General features: G+C 46.0%; 1 protein-coding gene across 2 annotated transcripts in view; it reads left to right on the top strand.

The window, feature by feature from the left end:
* IL17RD (interleukin 17 receptor D) overlaps window positions 1-11,239 on the top strand; it is a 71,992-nt gene extending 60,753 nt beyond the window's left edge. For both annotated transcript variants that reach the window (XM_019823191.2, XM_019823182.3), the window contains exons 12-13: window positions 2,947-3,880; window positions 4,895-11,239. In XM_019823191.2, the coding sequence (XP_019678750.1) occupies window positions 2,947-3,880; window positions 4,895-5,007 (1,047 nt within the window). In that variant the 3' untranslated portion in view covers window positions 5,008-11,239. The remainder of the gene's footprint in view (window positions 1-2,946; window positions 3,881-4,894) is intronic.
* Window positions 11,240-12,733: the final 1,494 nt, after the last annotated feature.

The following is a 12,733-nucleotide window of genomic DNA, read 5'->3' as shown; positions in this document are numbered from 1 at the left end:
TGTGTCTCCCTCTCTCTCTGCCCCTCCCCTGTTCATGCTCTGTCTCTCTCTGTCCCAAAAATAAATAAAAACGTTGAAAAAAAATTAAAAAAAAAAAAAAGCAATTACAAGCTCTAGCGGGTGCCACACAGTCTTTAGACACAGACAACCCATTTGCTCTACTTTGTAACTAACTAGCCTCAGGTGAAAAAAGTCTTCCAATTATGAGGGTAATGCTTACTGTAGAAAATTTGCAAACACTAAAGGATGACAAAGAAAAAAAAATGGCCTGTAATCTCAACCTGGAGAAAAGAGGACCCACAGCTAATACTTGGTGTATTTCCTTCCAGTTCCTTTCTACATAGATGAAGTCATGCATACAGTTTTCCATTTTGGGGTGATTGGAATGATTTTTTCCTGTCTCTTCATTAACTTTTTACACTATTGAAAGTTCTATGTAAACTGTAATTTTATTTCATTACTTTTTAAGTTTGTATTTAAATTCCTGTTAGTAAAACATACAGGGTAATATTATTTTCCAGTATACACAGTAGTGATTCAACACTTCCATACAACACTTGGTGCTCATCAGGACAAGTGCCCTCCTTAATCCCCATCACCTATTTTACCCATCCCCCACCCACCTCCCCTCTGGTAACCATCAGTTTGTTCTCTAAAGTGAAGAGTCTGTTTCTTGGTTTGCTTTCTCTCTCCCTTTTTTCCCAATGATCATTTGTTTTGTTTCTTAAACTCCACATATGAGTGAAATCACATGGTATTTGTCTTTCTCTGACTTATTTTGGTTAGTATAATCTTTTCTAACTCCATCCATGTCATTGAAAATGGCAAGATTTCATTCTTTTCTATGGCTGAGTAATGTCCCATCATGTGGGACGTATATGTAATATAATGTAATGATGAAATATATATAACATCTAATGTATAATATATAATATATACATGCCACATCTTTTTTTTTTTTTTTTTTCATTGTCAAGGTAGCTAACATACAGTGTAGTCTTGGCTTCAGGAGTAGATTTTCATGATTCATCACTTGCATACAATGCCCAGTGCTCATCCCAACAAGTGCCCTTCTCCATGCCCATCCCCCACCCTCCCAATCCCCCACCCCCATCAACTCTCAGTTCATTCTGTGTTTAAAGAGTCTCTTATGGTTTGCCTCCCTTTCTGTTGTATCTTATTTTTCCTTTCCTTCCCCTCAACTCATCTGTTGAGTTTCTCAAATCCCACATATGAGTGACTTCACATGATACCTGTCTTTCTCTGACTGACTTATTTCGTTTAGCATATTACCCTCCTATTCCATCCACATTGTTGCAAATGGCAAGATTTCATTCTTTTTCATCACCAAGTAGTATTCCATTGTGTATATAAACCACGTCTTCTTTATCGATGGACATTTGAGCCTTTCCATAATTTGCCTTTTGTTGATAATGCTGCTATAAACATCGGGGTACATTAGCATTTTTGTATTCTGTGGGGAAATACATAATAGTACAATTGCTGGATCATAGACTAGTTCTAGTTTTGACTTTTTGGGGAACCTCCATACTGTTTTCCAGCATGACTGCACCATGCAACTTTAGCCACATGATCCATATCAATTTACTATAATTGAGTTATTTCATATTGTTAAACAGCTCAGTAGTTCAATTTTGCCTCCTTTCTAATGATTTTCCAGAGATAGAAGCCAGGAAGTGGAATTGCTGGGTCAAAGATGGGAAAATTTTTTAAATGCTTGGTATATATTTCTAGTTAGCTTTTAGAATGTATAATGCTAGTGAGAATTAAGGAAACATAAGATGATTTAGGATTATTTTCAGCAAGTGAGTGAATGCTGGGGACCTTCTTCCCTTTGATAACACCTTAGAGCCAAAAAGGAAGAAAATCATTTCAGAACACCCTTCCTCATAAGAGACAGTGGCTCCTGCACTCAGGCATAGCCCCTGGGAATTAGTTTCCTTTTTTTTTTTTTTTAAGTTTATTTGTTTATTTTTGAGAGAGAGAGAGACAGAGCAAGCAAGCACGTGCACAAATGGAGGAGGGGCAAGAGAGAGGGAGAGAGAAAATATCCCAGGCAGGCTTCACACTGTAAGTGCAGAGCCCAATGCAGGACTCGAATTCAAGAACCATGAGATCATGACCTGAGCTGAAGACTTAACTGACTGAGCCACCCAGGCACCCCCGGGAATTAGTTTCTGAGCCACAGAAAGAAAGGTTGATACAACTGCCAAGAGACGTTTTCAGCAGAATCACATGAAAATGGTCAGAGAAGGTGAAGCCCTCTGAAGGGGACATGCGTGCCTGGTTTTCGTTCCTTTGTCAGTGCCCCTCCCCCCAAATGCCCTCCCAGAGGCTCCTTGGGGTTAAAGGCCTTCTAGGGAGATGACCCCATAGATTGCCATGAAATCATGGGGGGAGGTGCCAGTCATTCACTAAGTGCATTAAGGAGAGTGGCTGTGTTACTACAGTCCACCACCCTCTCCTCTCTGGCCATTGACTGGTAAACAGCGTGGCTGACCTTGGGGCCAAGGAGGTCTTCTTTGTCAGTCACGCTCTCTAGATGTGAGTCAGTCAGCATTGTGGGCGCCTCTGGCATCCAGATGTGAGCCCCATTTGCTGCCTGCTTCAGGGTCCTTCACCCAGATCCTTCCATCATCACCTTCCAGATTTCTCTTCAGGATCTTCCCTCATAGGGTGAGTGTGTTAATGACCCCGCGTTAGGCTAAAACAGGGGCACAATGCAGAGGGCCTGGCACGTGACCATCACCCACAGAATGTGAGCTGTTCTCAAAGCCCAGCAGCTCTGAGCCTGCACACGGCAGTGCTGAGAATACTCAAGGGACGTATGATGTGACCTTCTTGTAACACTCTTGTTTTTGTTACCTGACCTGACCACCCACCCCCTGGCGGTTGGGGTGAGTGAAGTCTGTGATCTATTTCCAGGTGGCTCTGGACTTGTGGGAAGACTTCAGTCTTTGCCGAGAAGGACAGAGAGAATGGGTCATCCAGAAGATCCATGAGTCCCAGTTCATCATCGTGGTGTGTTCCAAAGGCATGAAGTACTTTGTGGACAAGAAGAACTACAAACACAAAGGCAGCGGCCGGGGCTCCGGGAAGGGCGAGCTCTTCCTGGTGGCTGTGTCCGCCATCGCCGAAAAGCTCCGCCAGGCCAAACAGAGCTCCTCAGCCCAGCTCAGCAAGTTCATCACCGTTTACTTCGACTATTCCTGCGAGGGAGATGTTCCCGGCATCCTGGACCTGAGCACCAAGTACAAACTCATGGACAACCTTCCCCAGCTCTGTTCCCACCTGCACTCCCGAGACCACGGTCTCCCGGAGCCCGGACAGTACCCCGGACAGGTGAGCAGAAGGAACTACTTTCGCAGCAAATCAGGTCGGTCCCTTTACGTTGCCATTTGCAACATGCACCAATTTATCGATGAGGAGCCCGACTGGTTTGAGAAGCAATTCATTCCCCTACGCCCTACCCCACTTCACTACCGGGAGCCAGTGCTGGAGAAGTTTGACTCGGGCTTAGTGTTAAATGATGTCATGTGCAAACCAGGCCCTGACAGCGATTTCTGCCTCAAGGCCGAGGCGGTCCCCGGGGTGCAGGCCGACTTGCCCTCGGAGGGCCAGCCCTTGGGCCTGGACCCAGACGTGGAGGCGGGGCCTGGGCCCGGCAGCGGCTCGGTCCTGCGCCCCCTGCTGCACGTGGTGAAAGCCGCCAGCCCCTCGGACATGCCCCGGGACTCGGGCATCTACGACTCATCCGTGCCCTCCTCGGAGCTGTCTCTGCCCCTAATGGAAGGACTCTCAGCAGATCAAACAGAAACATCTTCACTGACGGAGAGCGTGTCCTCCTCCTCCGGCCTGGGTAAGGTGCAGCAAAGCCCAGAGTATCTTTGGGTTGGGTTCCTGATGCAGGCCACAGCCTTTGTCCCTAATTCCCAAATCCATGCAAGGGTTTTCCTAATTTTCGGGTGGAGTTATTGGCAATGAAACCTCATGGGAAGTAACCCAACTCCATTGGTAGTCCCCATTTATTCCAGGCACTGGGAGTGTTCACGGGAACTGCAGAAATACTGATGCTAAGTTACAGTGAGCTTGCCCAGGCCCCACAAGTGGTGTTATGTAACATGCAGTGTGTGCATTATATCACCTTCCTGAACCCCACAGACATCTGACTGCCAAGACAGCTTGCCCCAGGGGTATCAGATGAGGGGCTGTGGACCTGTATCTTTGTTGAGATTTGAGGTGTTCACCACCCCTCACCAATGCCAGTGCTTTGAAAGCCACATCTTTTTTTTTTTTAATTTTTTTTTCAACGTTTATTTATTTTTGGGACAGAGAGAGACAGAGCATGAACGGGGGAGGGGCAGAGAGAGAGGGAGACACAGAATCGGAAACAGGCTCCAGGCTCTGAGCCATCAGCCCAGAGCCTGACGCGGGGCTCGAACTCACGGACAGCGAGATAGTGACCTGGCTGAAGTCAGACGCTTAACCGACTGCGCCACCCAGGCGCCCCTTGAAAGCCACATCTTGTGATCCAGGGGTTGATGGACACGATGTTCTCTCCATCATATCTCAGCACAGGGCCAGGTAGGAGGGCTCTGTAGAAGAGTCCTACCTCCCAAGGGAGCAGGTGCAGGATGCCATCTGGGACTGCTCCTTACGGTCCCTGTGGCCAGCGGGAGTCATGCATGCAAACCCTTGACCCTGGGCTAAGGGAGCCCGCCACCAGGATGAGAGTGCCCTGTCTTGAGCTGGTTGGTATGCCTGCCTCGCTTGTAAAGCCCATAGTCCCAGCCCAGATGCAGCCACACTCTGGCCTTAGCCCCCAGCCCAGTGAAGTGCGATGACGTGTCTCTGCCCTGTCTTCTTTCCTTAGGTGAGGAGGATCCTCCCGCCTTCCCTTCCAAGCTCCTCACCTCTGGGGTGTGCCGAGCAGAGCCTGGTTGCTGCAGCTACACTGGTGAACTCCACGCAGTCGCCCCTTTGTAACAAAACAGAAGAGTCTACGCATTGCCACTTTAGCTGCTGCCTCTCTCTGGTCCCCCAGCTCTTCTCTCTGGTTGAGCAGTCTGCTTGGAGCTGAGGTCTCCTACAAGGATATTTGGAGTGAAATTCGGGCCAGTACTTGCTCTCCTTGCCCCATCCCTCTACCTGATATCTTGGCAAAGTCTCCAATTTTCTAAAACCATATGGACCTCTGGAAGGCATGTCCACAAGGTCTGACGGCAGCTGGTCACATTAGGTCAGACCTTGGATTAGAGCCAGCTCTGGGAGGTCGGGAGGAAACATGCACAGAGAAACAGGAAAATACCTGCACTGCTCATTCAGATTTTATTTATCTCTTCCGACTTTGCCCATTCGCTGTTGGCTACTTTGATTGGAAATGCTTTGTGGAAGAAGCACTTTTAGTACCATTACAGCCACAGAAACCAAGTGCCAGTCTATCTGGAATCCATGTTCTTACAGATGATGTTCTTGTCTGTTTTGGGTGTAGAATTTACAATGGCTTGGATGTTAAAAAAGCTCTGAGTCAAAGGTCAAGGAAGTGACTGTATATCGTATCACCTTTCATAATACGAGTCTTTATGTGTTCGTGGGTGCCATGGCACACTGAGGTGGGGGCTGCAGGGTCAGGCTGACCATCTAGACAATTCTTTCTGACATAGGTTGGTCAATGTCCAGAAAGCAGCAAAACTCAGGACACAGGACCGCCTCTTGGTTTGAGTAGGCTTCGTGTGGGGGTGGGATCTGCCCACCAAGTTTCCCGGGGTTACATCTACTGTGCAGTGTCTTAGATGTTGCTGCCTGGAAGTTTATTTTTAAAAGACTAATACCCAACTGGGCTGGATTACTGGAAGCCGGAGTCCGTGCTTCATTTGGCTTCTGATCTAAAGCTGTGTCCAGAATATCAGGGATCAGAATCCATTGAAATATGGCGATGTGCAGGTGGCAGCCACTTAATCTGCTGAACTGGTTTTGACTAATGATAAATCTCATTTTAAGAAGGTGGAGGGGAGACTGTCACAAAGATGAGTTTGCTCTTCTAATATCATCTGAAGAAGACATGAGACCTGAAGTCATTCAATTCTTGAATCTCAAAGTACTCCCCCCACAACTCAGCCTGTGAATCATGTTTCGCTGTGTGTTTCTGTTGTATTTACCCAGTGAAAGATTGGTCTCTTGTGCTCCTACCAAAAATAGGTATTTAGAGTTTAGGAGGAAAGAATTTGCTTTAAAAAAGGAAAAGTAAATGTTCTGTTTTTAATGAATGAAGTTTCTACAGAATTTCTCCTTCCGAAGGGAAAACAGTTGTTCAAATCCTGCTTGTCTATTAGCATGTGTGTGATGATGTCTTTGTGGAATCCCTTCTCCCTGTGTCCTTGAGGGGTTGTGAGCATCTTTCTCCACCCTTTCCGTGGGTGCTGTTGGCTTCGGGCACCCTGCTTTTACTCAGCACTACACAGGGGACCCTGGGTTTTACTCCTTTAGCAGGTAGGACCAATATTAAGGGAGACACTGAGAAATGTCTCAAGGAGGGGTTGGGAGGTAGAATGAGGCAGGACTTTCCATCCAAGCACATGCTCAGCAGGTGGGAAGGGAAGGTTTGCAGCCTTGCTGCAAAGAAGAGGTTTGTGTGTATTTTTGATGCAAATGCCACACTCCATGCTCTGTAAAGGCAGCTGACGGCTTCTTGGGGGAAGAACGTGTTTGTCTGTTCTCTGGCATCGAGTTTCCTGCAGCTGCTCTGCAGGGGAGACAAGTGAGCCTCACAACCACCTCCCCCACAGAACCAGGCATCCGGTTGGAGAAGAGATGTTCCATGATATTGGAGAGTCTGGGACAAGTGCAGAGCTCCTGCCCACATATGCCTGGCCTGCCCTTCCACCGTCAGGATACGTTCTGCAAGGGAGATTGGTCAGTCCAAACTTGCTAACGTGAAAATTCACTCTGGAACAGTATCAAGAGAGATTGAAGCCAAGAAATGGTACGTGCTCCAAAGGAACCCCGAGGAGCTACTTTTAGGTTAGATATTCAGCTTTGCACAGAAAATGAGGCATCTCTGAGAAAGTGACCCCAGGAACAGCACGGAGGACTGGCAGGGAGTGGGGAACATCAACTGAGCTCCATGCATGTGGGCAGAGAGCTTGCTAAATGAACTTCCTTCTTGTGAAAATGCAAGGGAAAAAATGTGCTAGACCAAAAATCAGGTAAACTTTTCGTTTGGATTTATGGTTTGGATACTTATTTTCAAATACTAATGTTTCTTATGTTCAACACAAGCAGACTCTAACATACCAAGTAGCAAAACCACAGTGTTGAGATGTCCCAACTTCGTGGTTTTGCCTTACTAGTTTCACTTTTTTTTTTTTTAAACCTCCCCATCTTGTGCTGGGAATGAGAACAGTTGCCTTGTAGATTAAGGCAAAACATCTGTTTTAAGCAGACCTGCAGTTTTTGACTGATACATTGTTCCAGGCAATGGAAATGATAACACGGAATTCAGATAAAGGTTCTACTGAATCACAGGCTTCTTGAAATTGGGGAAACAAGAATTAGAATATAAGGATGATCTCAATAAAAAGCCTTGGTCCTGAGAATAAGAGGCTTGTGTGGCTAAGTTAGCTGGTGTTCTCTGGACAGGACACCTGGAGTAGGTCCAAGGACCCAGGTAAGCAAATCTTGAAGGTAGTTGAAGGTAGGGAGCTAGGTGTTCATCTTAACTCCCTAGTGCCCTACAGAAAGGACTTAGCATCTGACATAGTCAGCTTTGTCCAGGGATGGATTGGGGAAGTGGAAGCCCAGGTAAAGGTGTTTTTCTCCCAGAGGTTGGCCACAAGCAACAAGAACCACCTGGACAGACCCAGTCCAGCCACACAGTGGACAGAGCGTCCTGCAGGGGATCCTCCAGAGGGCCAAATCCTGGGCCTTTGAGGCACATTGATCTCCAGAGAGAATCAGAAGACATTCAGGTCCAGGTCCAGGCCCAGGCCCTCAGGTTGGGTAATAGCATTTTGAACCAAAAATGAGATGGGGCCTTAAAGTCATGAGACCATTTTTGGTTAACACGTTAGTAATAACTGAAGACAGTCCCAGAGCAGAAGTTCAAAAATGTCTTTAGCAACTATGACATCATCAGCATCAATGGGTCATAATTTGAGGTCGTGCGTGTTTGTGTATTAAAGTTCAGTCTTGCGACTTCATAGCTGCAAATGTGGGGTGTTTTTTTTTTCTAGCCAAGCCCTAGTCTCAGGTTCCCTGACTTAAGCACAAATAAACAGGAAGACTGTTCCTCCAAAAATGTGGAGTTACATGATTTTCAGAACTTTTCCTTTTTTCAGAGTTGAGCATCTTTTAAAAGAAACAAATGAAGAAAAAGCTATTTTACTCCTAGAGAAGAAACGACACACCTTCCTCTTAAGAAAGAAAACCCCATGGTCCCCAATAGCCTCAATGCTAATTTGGTTCTTAGGGGAGAGGAATCCTTCCTTGTGTCTTTATTGGAGAGATGTGGACAATAACAGCGTGAAGGTTGTTAGCCTTTCTTGTTTCATATCGTTGGTGAAGACTGCCGCTTTTATTTAGCGGATGCTGTGCCTTCAGGAGGTGCCAGTGCAGCGGGCCAGGACGACAGATCAATGAAGTGTGGTGATAAATGGCAATGACCTACCTTCTCAGTGTCAGAGAGACCATAGGGCATGGTGGGGAGTGTGGCAAACTGAAGTGCTCCGTGTCCCACCCATAGGAGGGCAGCTACTCCAGCCATTTGTGGCCATGTGGTGTCTCCTGATCTTCCCATTTTTCAAGAGAAGCTGAGAATCTGGAATTTGATAGGAAAGTTTCTAATTTTCTAAAGTATTGGCAGCTAAATTAAAAGATTTTTTTTTTCAATTCAGATTCAACAGAACACATGAGTGGGCCTGATTTGGCCCACTAGATGCCAGTTTGCTACCTCTGCCTTGTAAGATTTGAAATGAAAAGCGTTCATGGTAATTACAGATGTCTGGTACCACCAGAAAATGCTCTTGCTAAATGCAGCTGGTGTCTGGATTGCTTCTTCCCCACCTTGCCTCCCCCAAGGTAGTTTGATACGATTATGAATGTATTTGAAATGTTTGAGGGCTTCTTTATGTTTCGTGGTGCCTTAAGAGAAAGGCAGGCCAGTTACTAATTTCAAAATCAGATTTATGTTCCCCAATTTAAAAAGCATAACACTTGGGACAATTTTCATTTAAACTCCACAACCTAAAGGGCCTTATTTATAGTTTTAGTTCTTGGCTTCATAATTTTTTAAATGATGTGCAATTCTGAGCTTAGGCCAAGACTTAATGAGAAAAGCAGGCGTTGTGGGGAGCAGGGCAGGGAATCCCCGAGTGTCCACTAGAGCCAGGTATTTGCATTGTCTTCTGTTTTAAATGATCTGTGAAGTGACTGTGTTTTGGAGATGTGAAACAGTATCCAGACAAAAGCTTTTCCTGATACCGAGAGATCAGTTAGGAGTCCTCCTGGGGTGTTGGGTCATCCTTTCTGTGTCCCCTCCTTTCCAGGCTCAGGGTGAAAATAAACAAAAGGAAGTCTGACCGTAAGCCAATAGCTTGGATTCCAATTTCAGAGTTTTGGAGCTGGGAGAAAGTTTGGATTATCTAGGATGTCTCCCCTGCCGGTGTCAGCCAGGGCTGAGCCTGAATTATTTCAGACATATGGCTATGGATGGGATTCTGGATTTTCAGTGAGGGAAATTCTGTAACCTGCCCTGCTGATCAGATAGTTCTTTGTACATCTTACAGAAATTCAAACCAGCCTTCTTTTGTTCTGCATGTAGTGGAAAAAGAACAGCTGGTTACCTTCCGTGTATTTGAAAACCACAGTGAAGTCATCCCCCTGGTGTTTTTATTTCAGTGATAAATAATCCCACCTACTTAAACCATTCTTCATAGCTCTTGTTTTCCAAGGGCTTAATAATTTTCACTGCTCTTCTGTTTCCCAGCTTCACACTCTGGTTGGTTGCCGAAACAGAATGTGGTGCCTTCTTCGCATTGGTGCCTTGTGACAGCCAAGCTCAGGATGGGGATTACAGGGAAATTCTCGTGTGCCCAGCTTCTCTTACTACTTACAAATACAGTGGCACTTTTTAAAAATGGTATATCGCCTGCATTCATTTTGAGGATTATTTGGTCGCCCCATCCATTCCTCCCCAACAATCGTCTTCTATTGTGTTTTCTTTTCCCCTCTTCTGGTCAGACACTTGGTGCTTATTCCTGATGTGTTTGATGTCATTCCTGAGCTCCAAAATTCTCTTCAAGACCAACTCTTACCTTCTGAGTGGTAGCTACCTCTCCCTCCCAATTTTGGATTCTATTTTACATACCTCTAGACCTTGCCTTTAATTCATGACTCAATATTATTAGATGGTTCAGACTTCAGCTTAATCACCGGCAAGATAGCAGCTGCTAAGGGCTAATTTGTAAGGAAGGTGAGGGACAACCTCTTGGGAATTTTGGCCAATTGTCCCCCCTCCTGCTCTTTGTTTCCTGCCCGAAGTTCAGCTGGGACCACAGACTCTTCCAGGAGCTTTCCTGTGTTCTGAAGGGCTGGGGCCATGGCTCTGAAATGACCTAGCACTGTGTTTTGCACAATCAGAAGCCTGAGAAAAGCAAACCATTATGACTGCATCTCTGACATTTGTATCAAATAAAATGTCAGTGGAGAATATTCAAAGAAGCATTCTTCTATTTGTACATGCTGTAGACAAAGTTGGCTGCTCCATCTGTTAGACAAATTCCTTTGGGTTATTACACTTAATGTGTAATTGTTATGTAAAACTTGTGTTTTTTCTCTCAAGAAAAACCATGGTGAGTCTGGACAAAGCAAAAACTTTTGTAAAAACCACATGTGTTCATTTAGAGAGTAGGTAACTTCTATTTTTACTATTTTTTTTTCACTTCAGAAGCTCCCTGTGACTACGATCAAGGGGGGGAAAGCCTGTGGAACATTGGAACATGGTGGTTGTTGCCATTGTCTTTGTTTCATCTTTAAGTTTGTCCTTTGTGGGGTTTGGTGGAATAGCAGGACTGTAGCAGTGTGCTATATTTTTACATTGAAAACAATGTCTTATCTGATTTGTACATAACTGTAAATAGGTGACAGTAGGTCACAGCTGACATTTGCAAAATGTTTTTGTACCTTAGGATTTCTGCATCAAATAAAATGTTTTAAGATTGCAGTGGTTCATGATTCTAGATCCTCTTTCCTGTTTCCCGAGTAGCTGGGTTCTTAGCACAGCTTTCCGAGGGCTCTGCCTCTGGGAAGGAGGAAGAATATCCAGGGTGAGGAGGTGAGGGTAGCCAGTATGTCTTTCTTGCACATGAAACCTGCTGCCGTGGCTGTTTGCCTTGCCCTCTGGTGGGCAGTGATGTGTTGCCTGTGTGGAGTCAGGAGCAGGGATGCTCCTATCAAGGAGAAATTTGACTGTCAGAACAAATGGGCTTTCTTTTCAGAAATTTGAAAAGAGCCACTGAAATGTGGGAGCCACAAACTTCCTGCCATCCAATAAGACAAAGAAGTGCCTTTTTATTTCTTCCTATAGACATTATCCCACCTCCTGTGTGCCAGCACTCTGTGAGTTAACTTCTTGGTGCCCATCAACTTTGGGGTGAGTTCCCAGCTCTGTTTCTGCCACTGTGACCCTGTGGCTGCACTTCTGGGCCTCAGTTTCTCATCTCTAGAATGGGCCAAAGGCCCTCCCTCACAGGGAGGTGAATGTGAAGTGCTTACTGGCACACAGTGCTCAGAAATGACAGGTATCCAGGACAGGACAACAAGTGGTAAGAAACAGCAGGGACACAGGATACAAGCCTCCTGGCCATTGTCTGAAAAGAATATGGTGGACGAGTTGGGTCTTGGGAACATTGGGTTTTCCTTGTCCTCTGGTTCTTCCCCCTACCCTTCCCCGCAGGACTGTTAAAAAACAAAACAAAAACCGCTCTGAGCGAAGCACTGCTGAGGCGGAAATTCAGCCATGTTCTTGCCTCTGATGCTTGGCATAGCCTTCAGTTTTCCTGTTCATATTCACCCAGGAGACTGCATGTTTTTCCCCATTCATCTCCTCTTTCCCCTGCTCCCTGCCATTTCCCCACATTTCTAAGAGCCAACCTTTGAGCGCCACATGCTTTACACGCCATCATCTCATTTAGTTTCACAGATACTCTGCTACATGGGTAATCGTACTGCCCCCATTTTACAGAGGCTTGGAGAGGCTGTCCCTTACTCTTGATCTCACAGCTAGCTAGTAGCAGAGCTGGGATATGAGCTGCAGCAAACCCTGCCGAGGCTGCTCACAGGTCCCCTTGGTAAAGGTCTGGCCGCCCAGGTAGGTGGGGGAGGACTTGCAAGTGTACGTGTGGCCAAAGGCAGTAGAGTGCTTTCCCATAACGTTAGTGGGGACAGCAAGTGAGGACAGACAGCCACAGGATGTTAGTTCCCACTCTGAGTGCTCTTTGTGTCTTTCCTCACCACAACCCAATATACGAGGTACTATTAGCACTCTCATTTTTGAGATGCTGAAGTCAGGAAATCCGTTAGCTTTGCCAAGAGCACAGACAAGGGATTGGCAGCTCAGAGATTTGTGCATCGAACTGAAGCATCCTCATCCCTAACCAGTAGGCTGAACTGTCCCTCTGTATAGCCGATAGGCTGAAGGAAGGACCTGGAGTGCCAA

This window comes from Felis catus, chromosome A2 (assembly GCF_018350175.1).
Source record: "Felis catus isolate Fca126 chromosome A2, F.catus_Fca126_mat1.0, whole genome shotgun sequence".
NCBI classification, from domain to species: domain Eukaryota; kingdom Metazoa; phylum Chordata; class Mammalia; order Carnivora; family Felidae; genus Felis; species Felis catus.
Note: the sequence above shows the minus strand (reverse complement) of the source record. Positions and strands in the feature narration are given on the sequence as shown.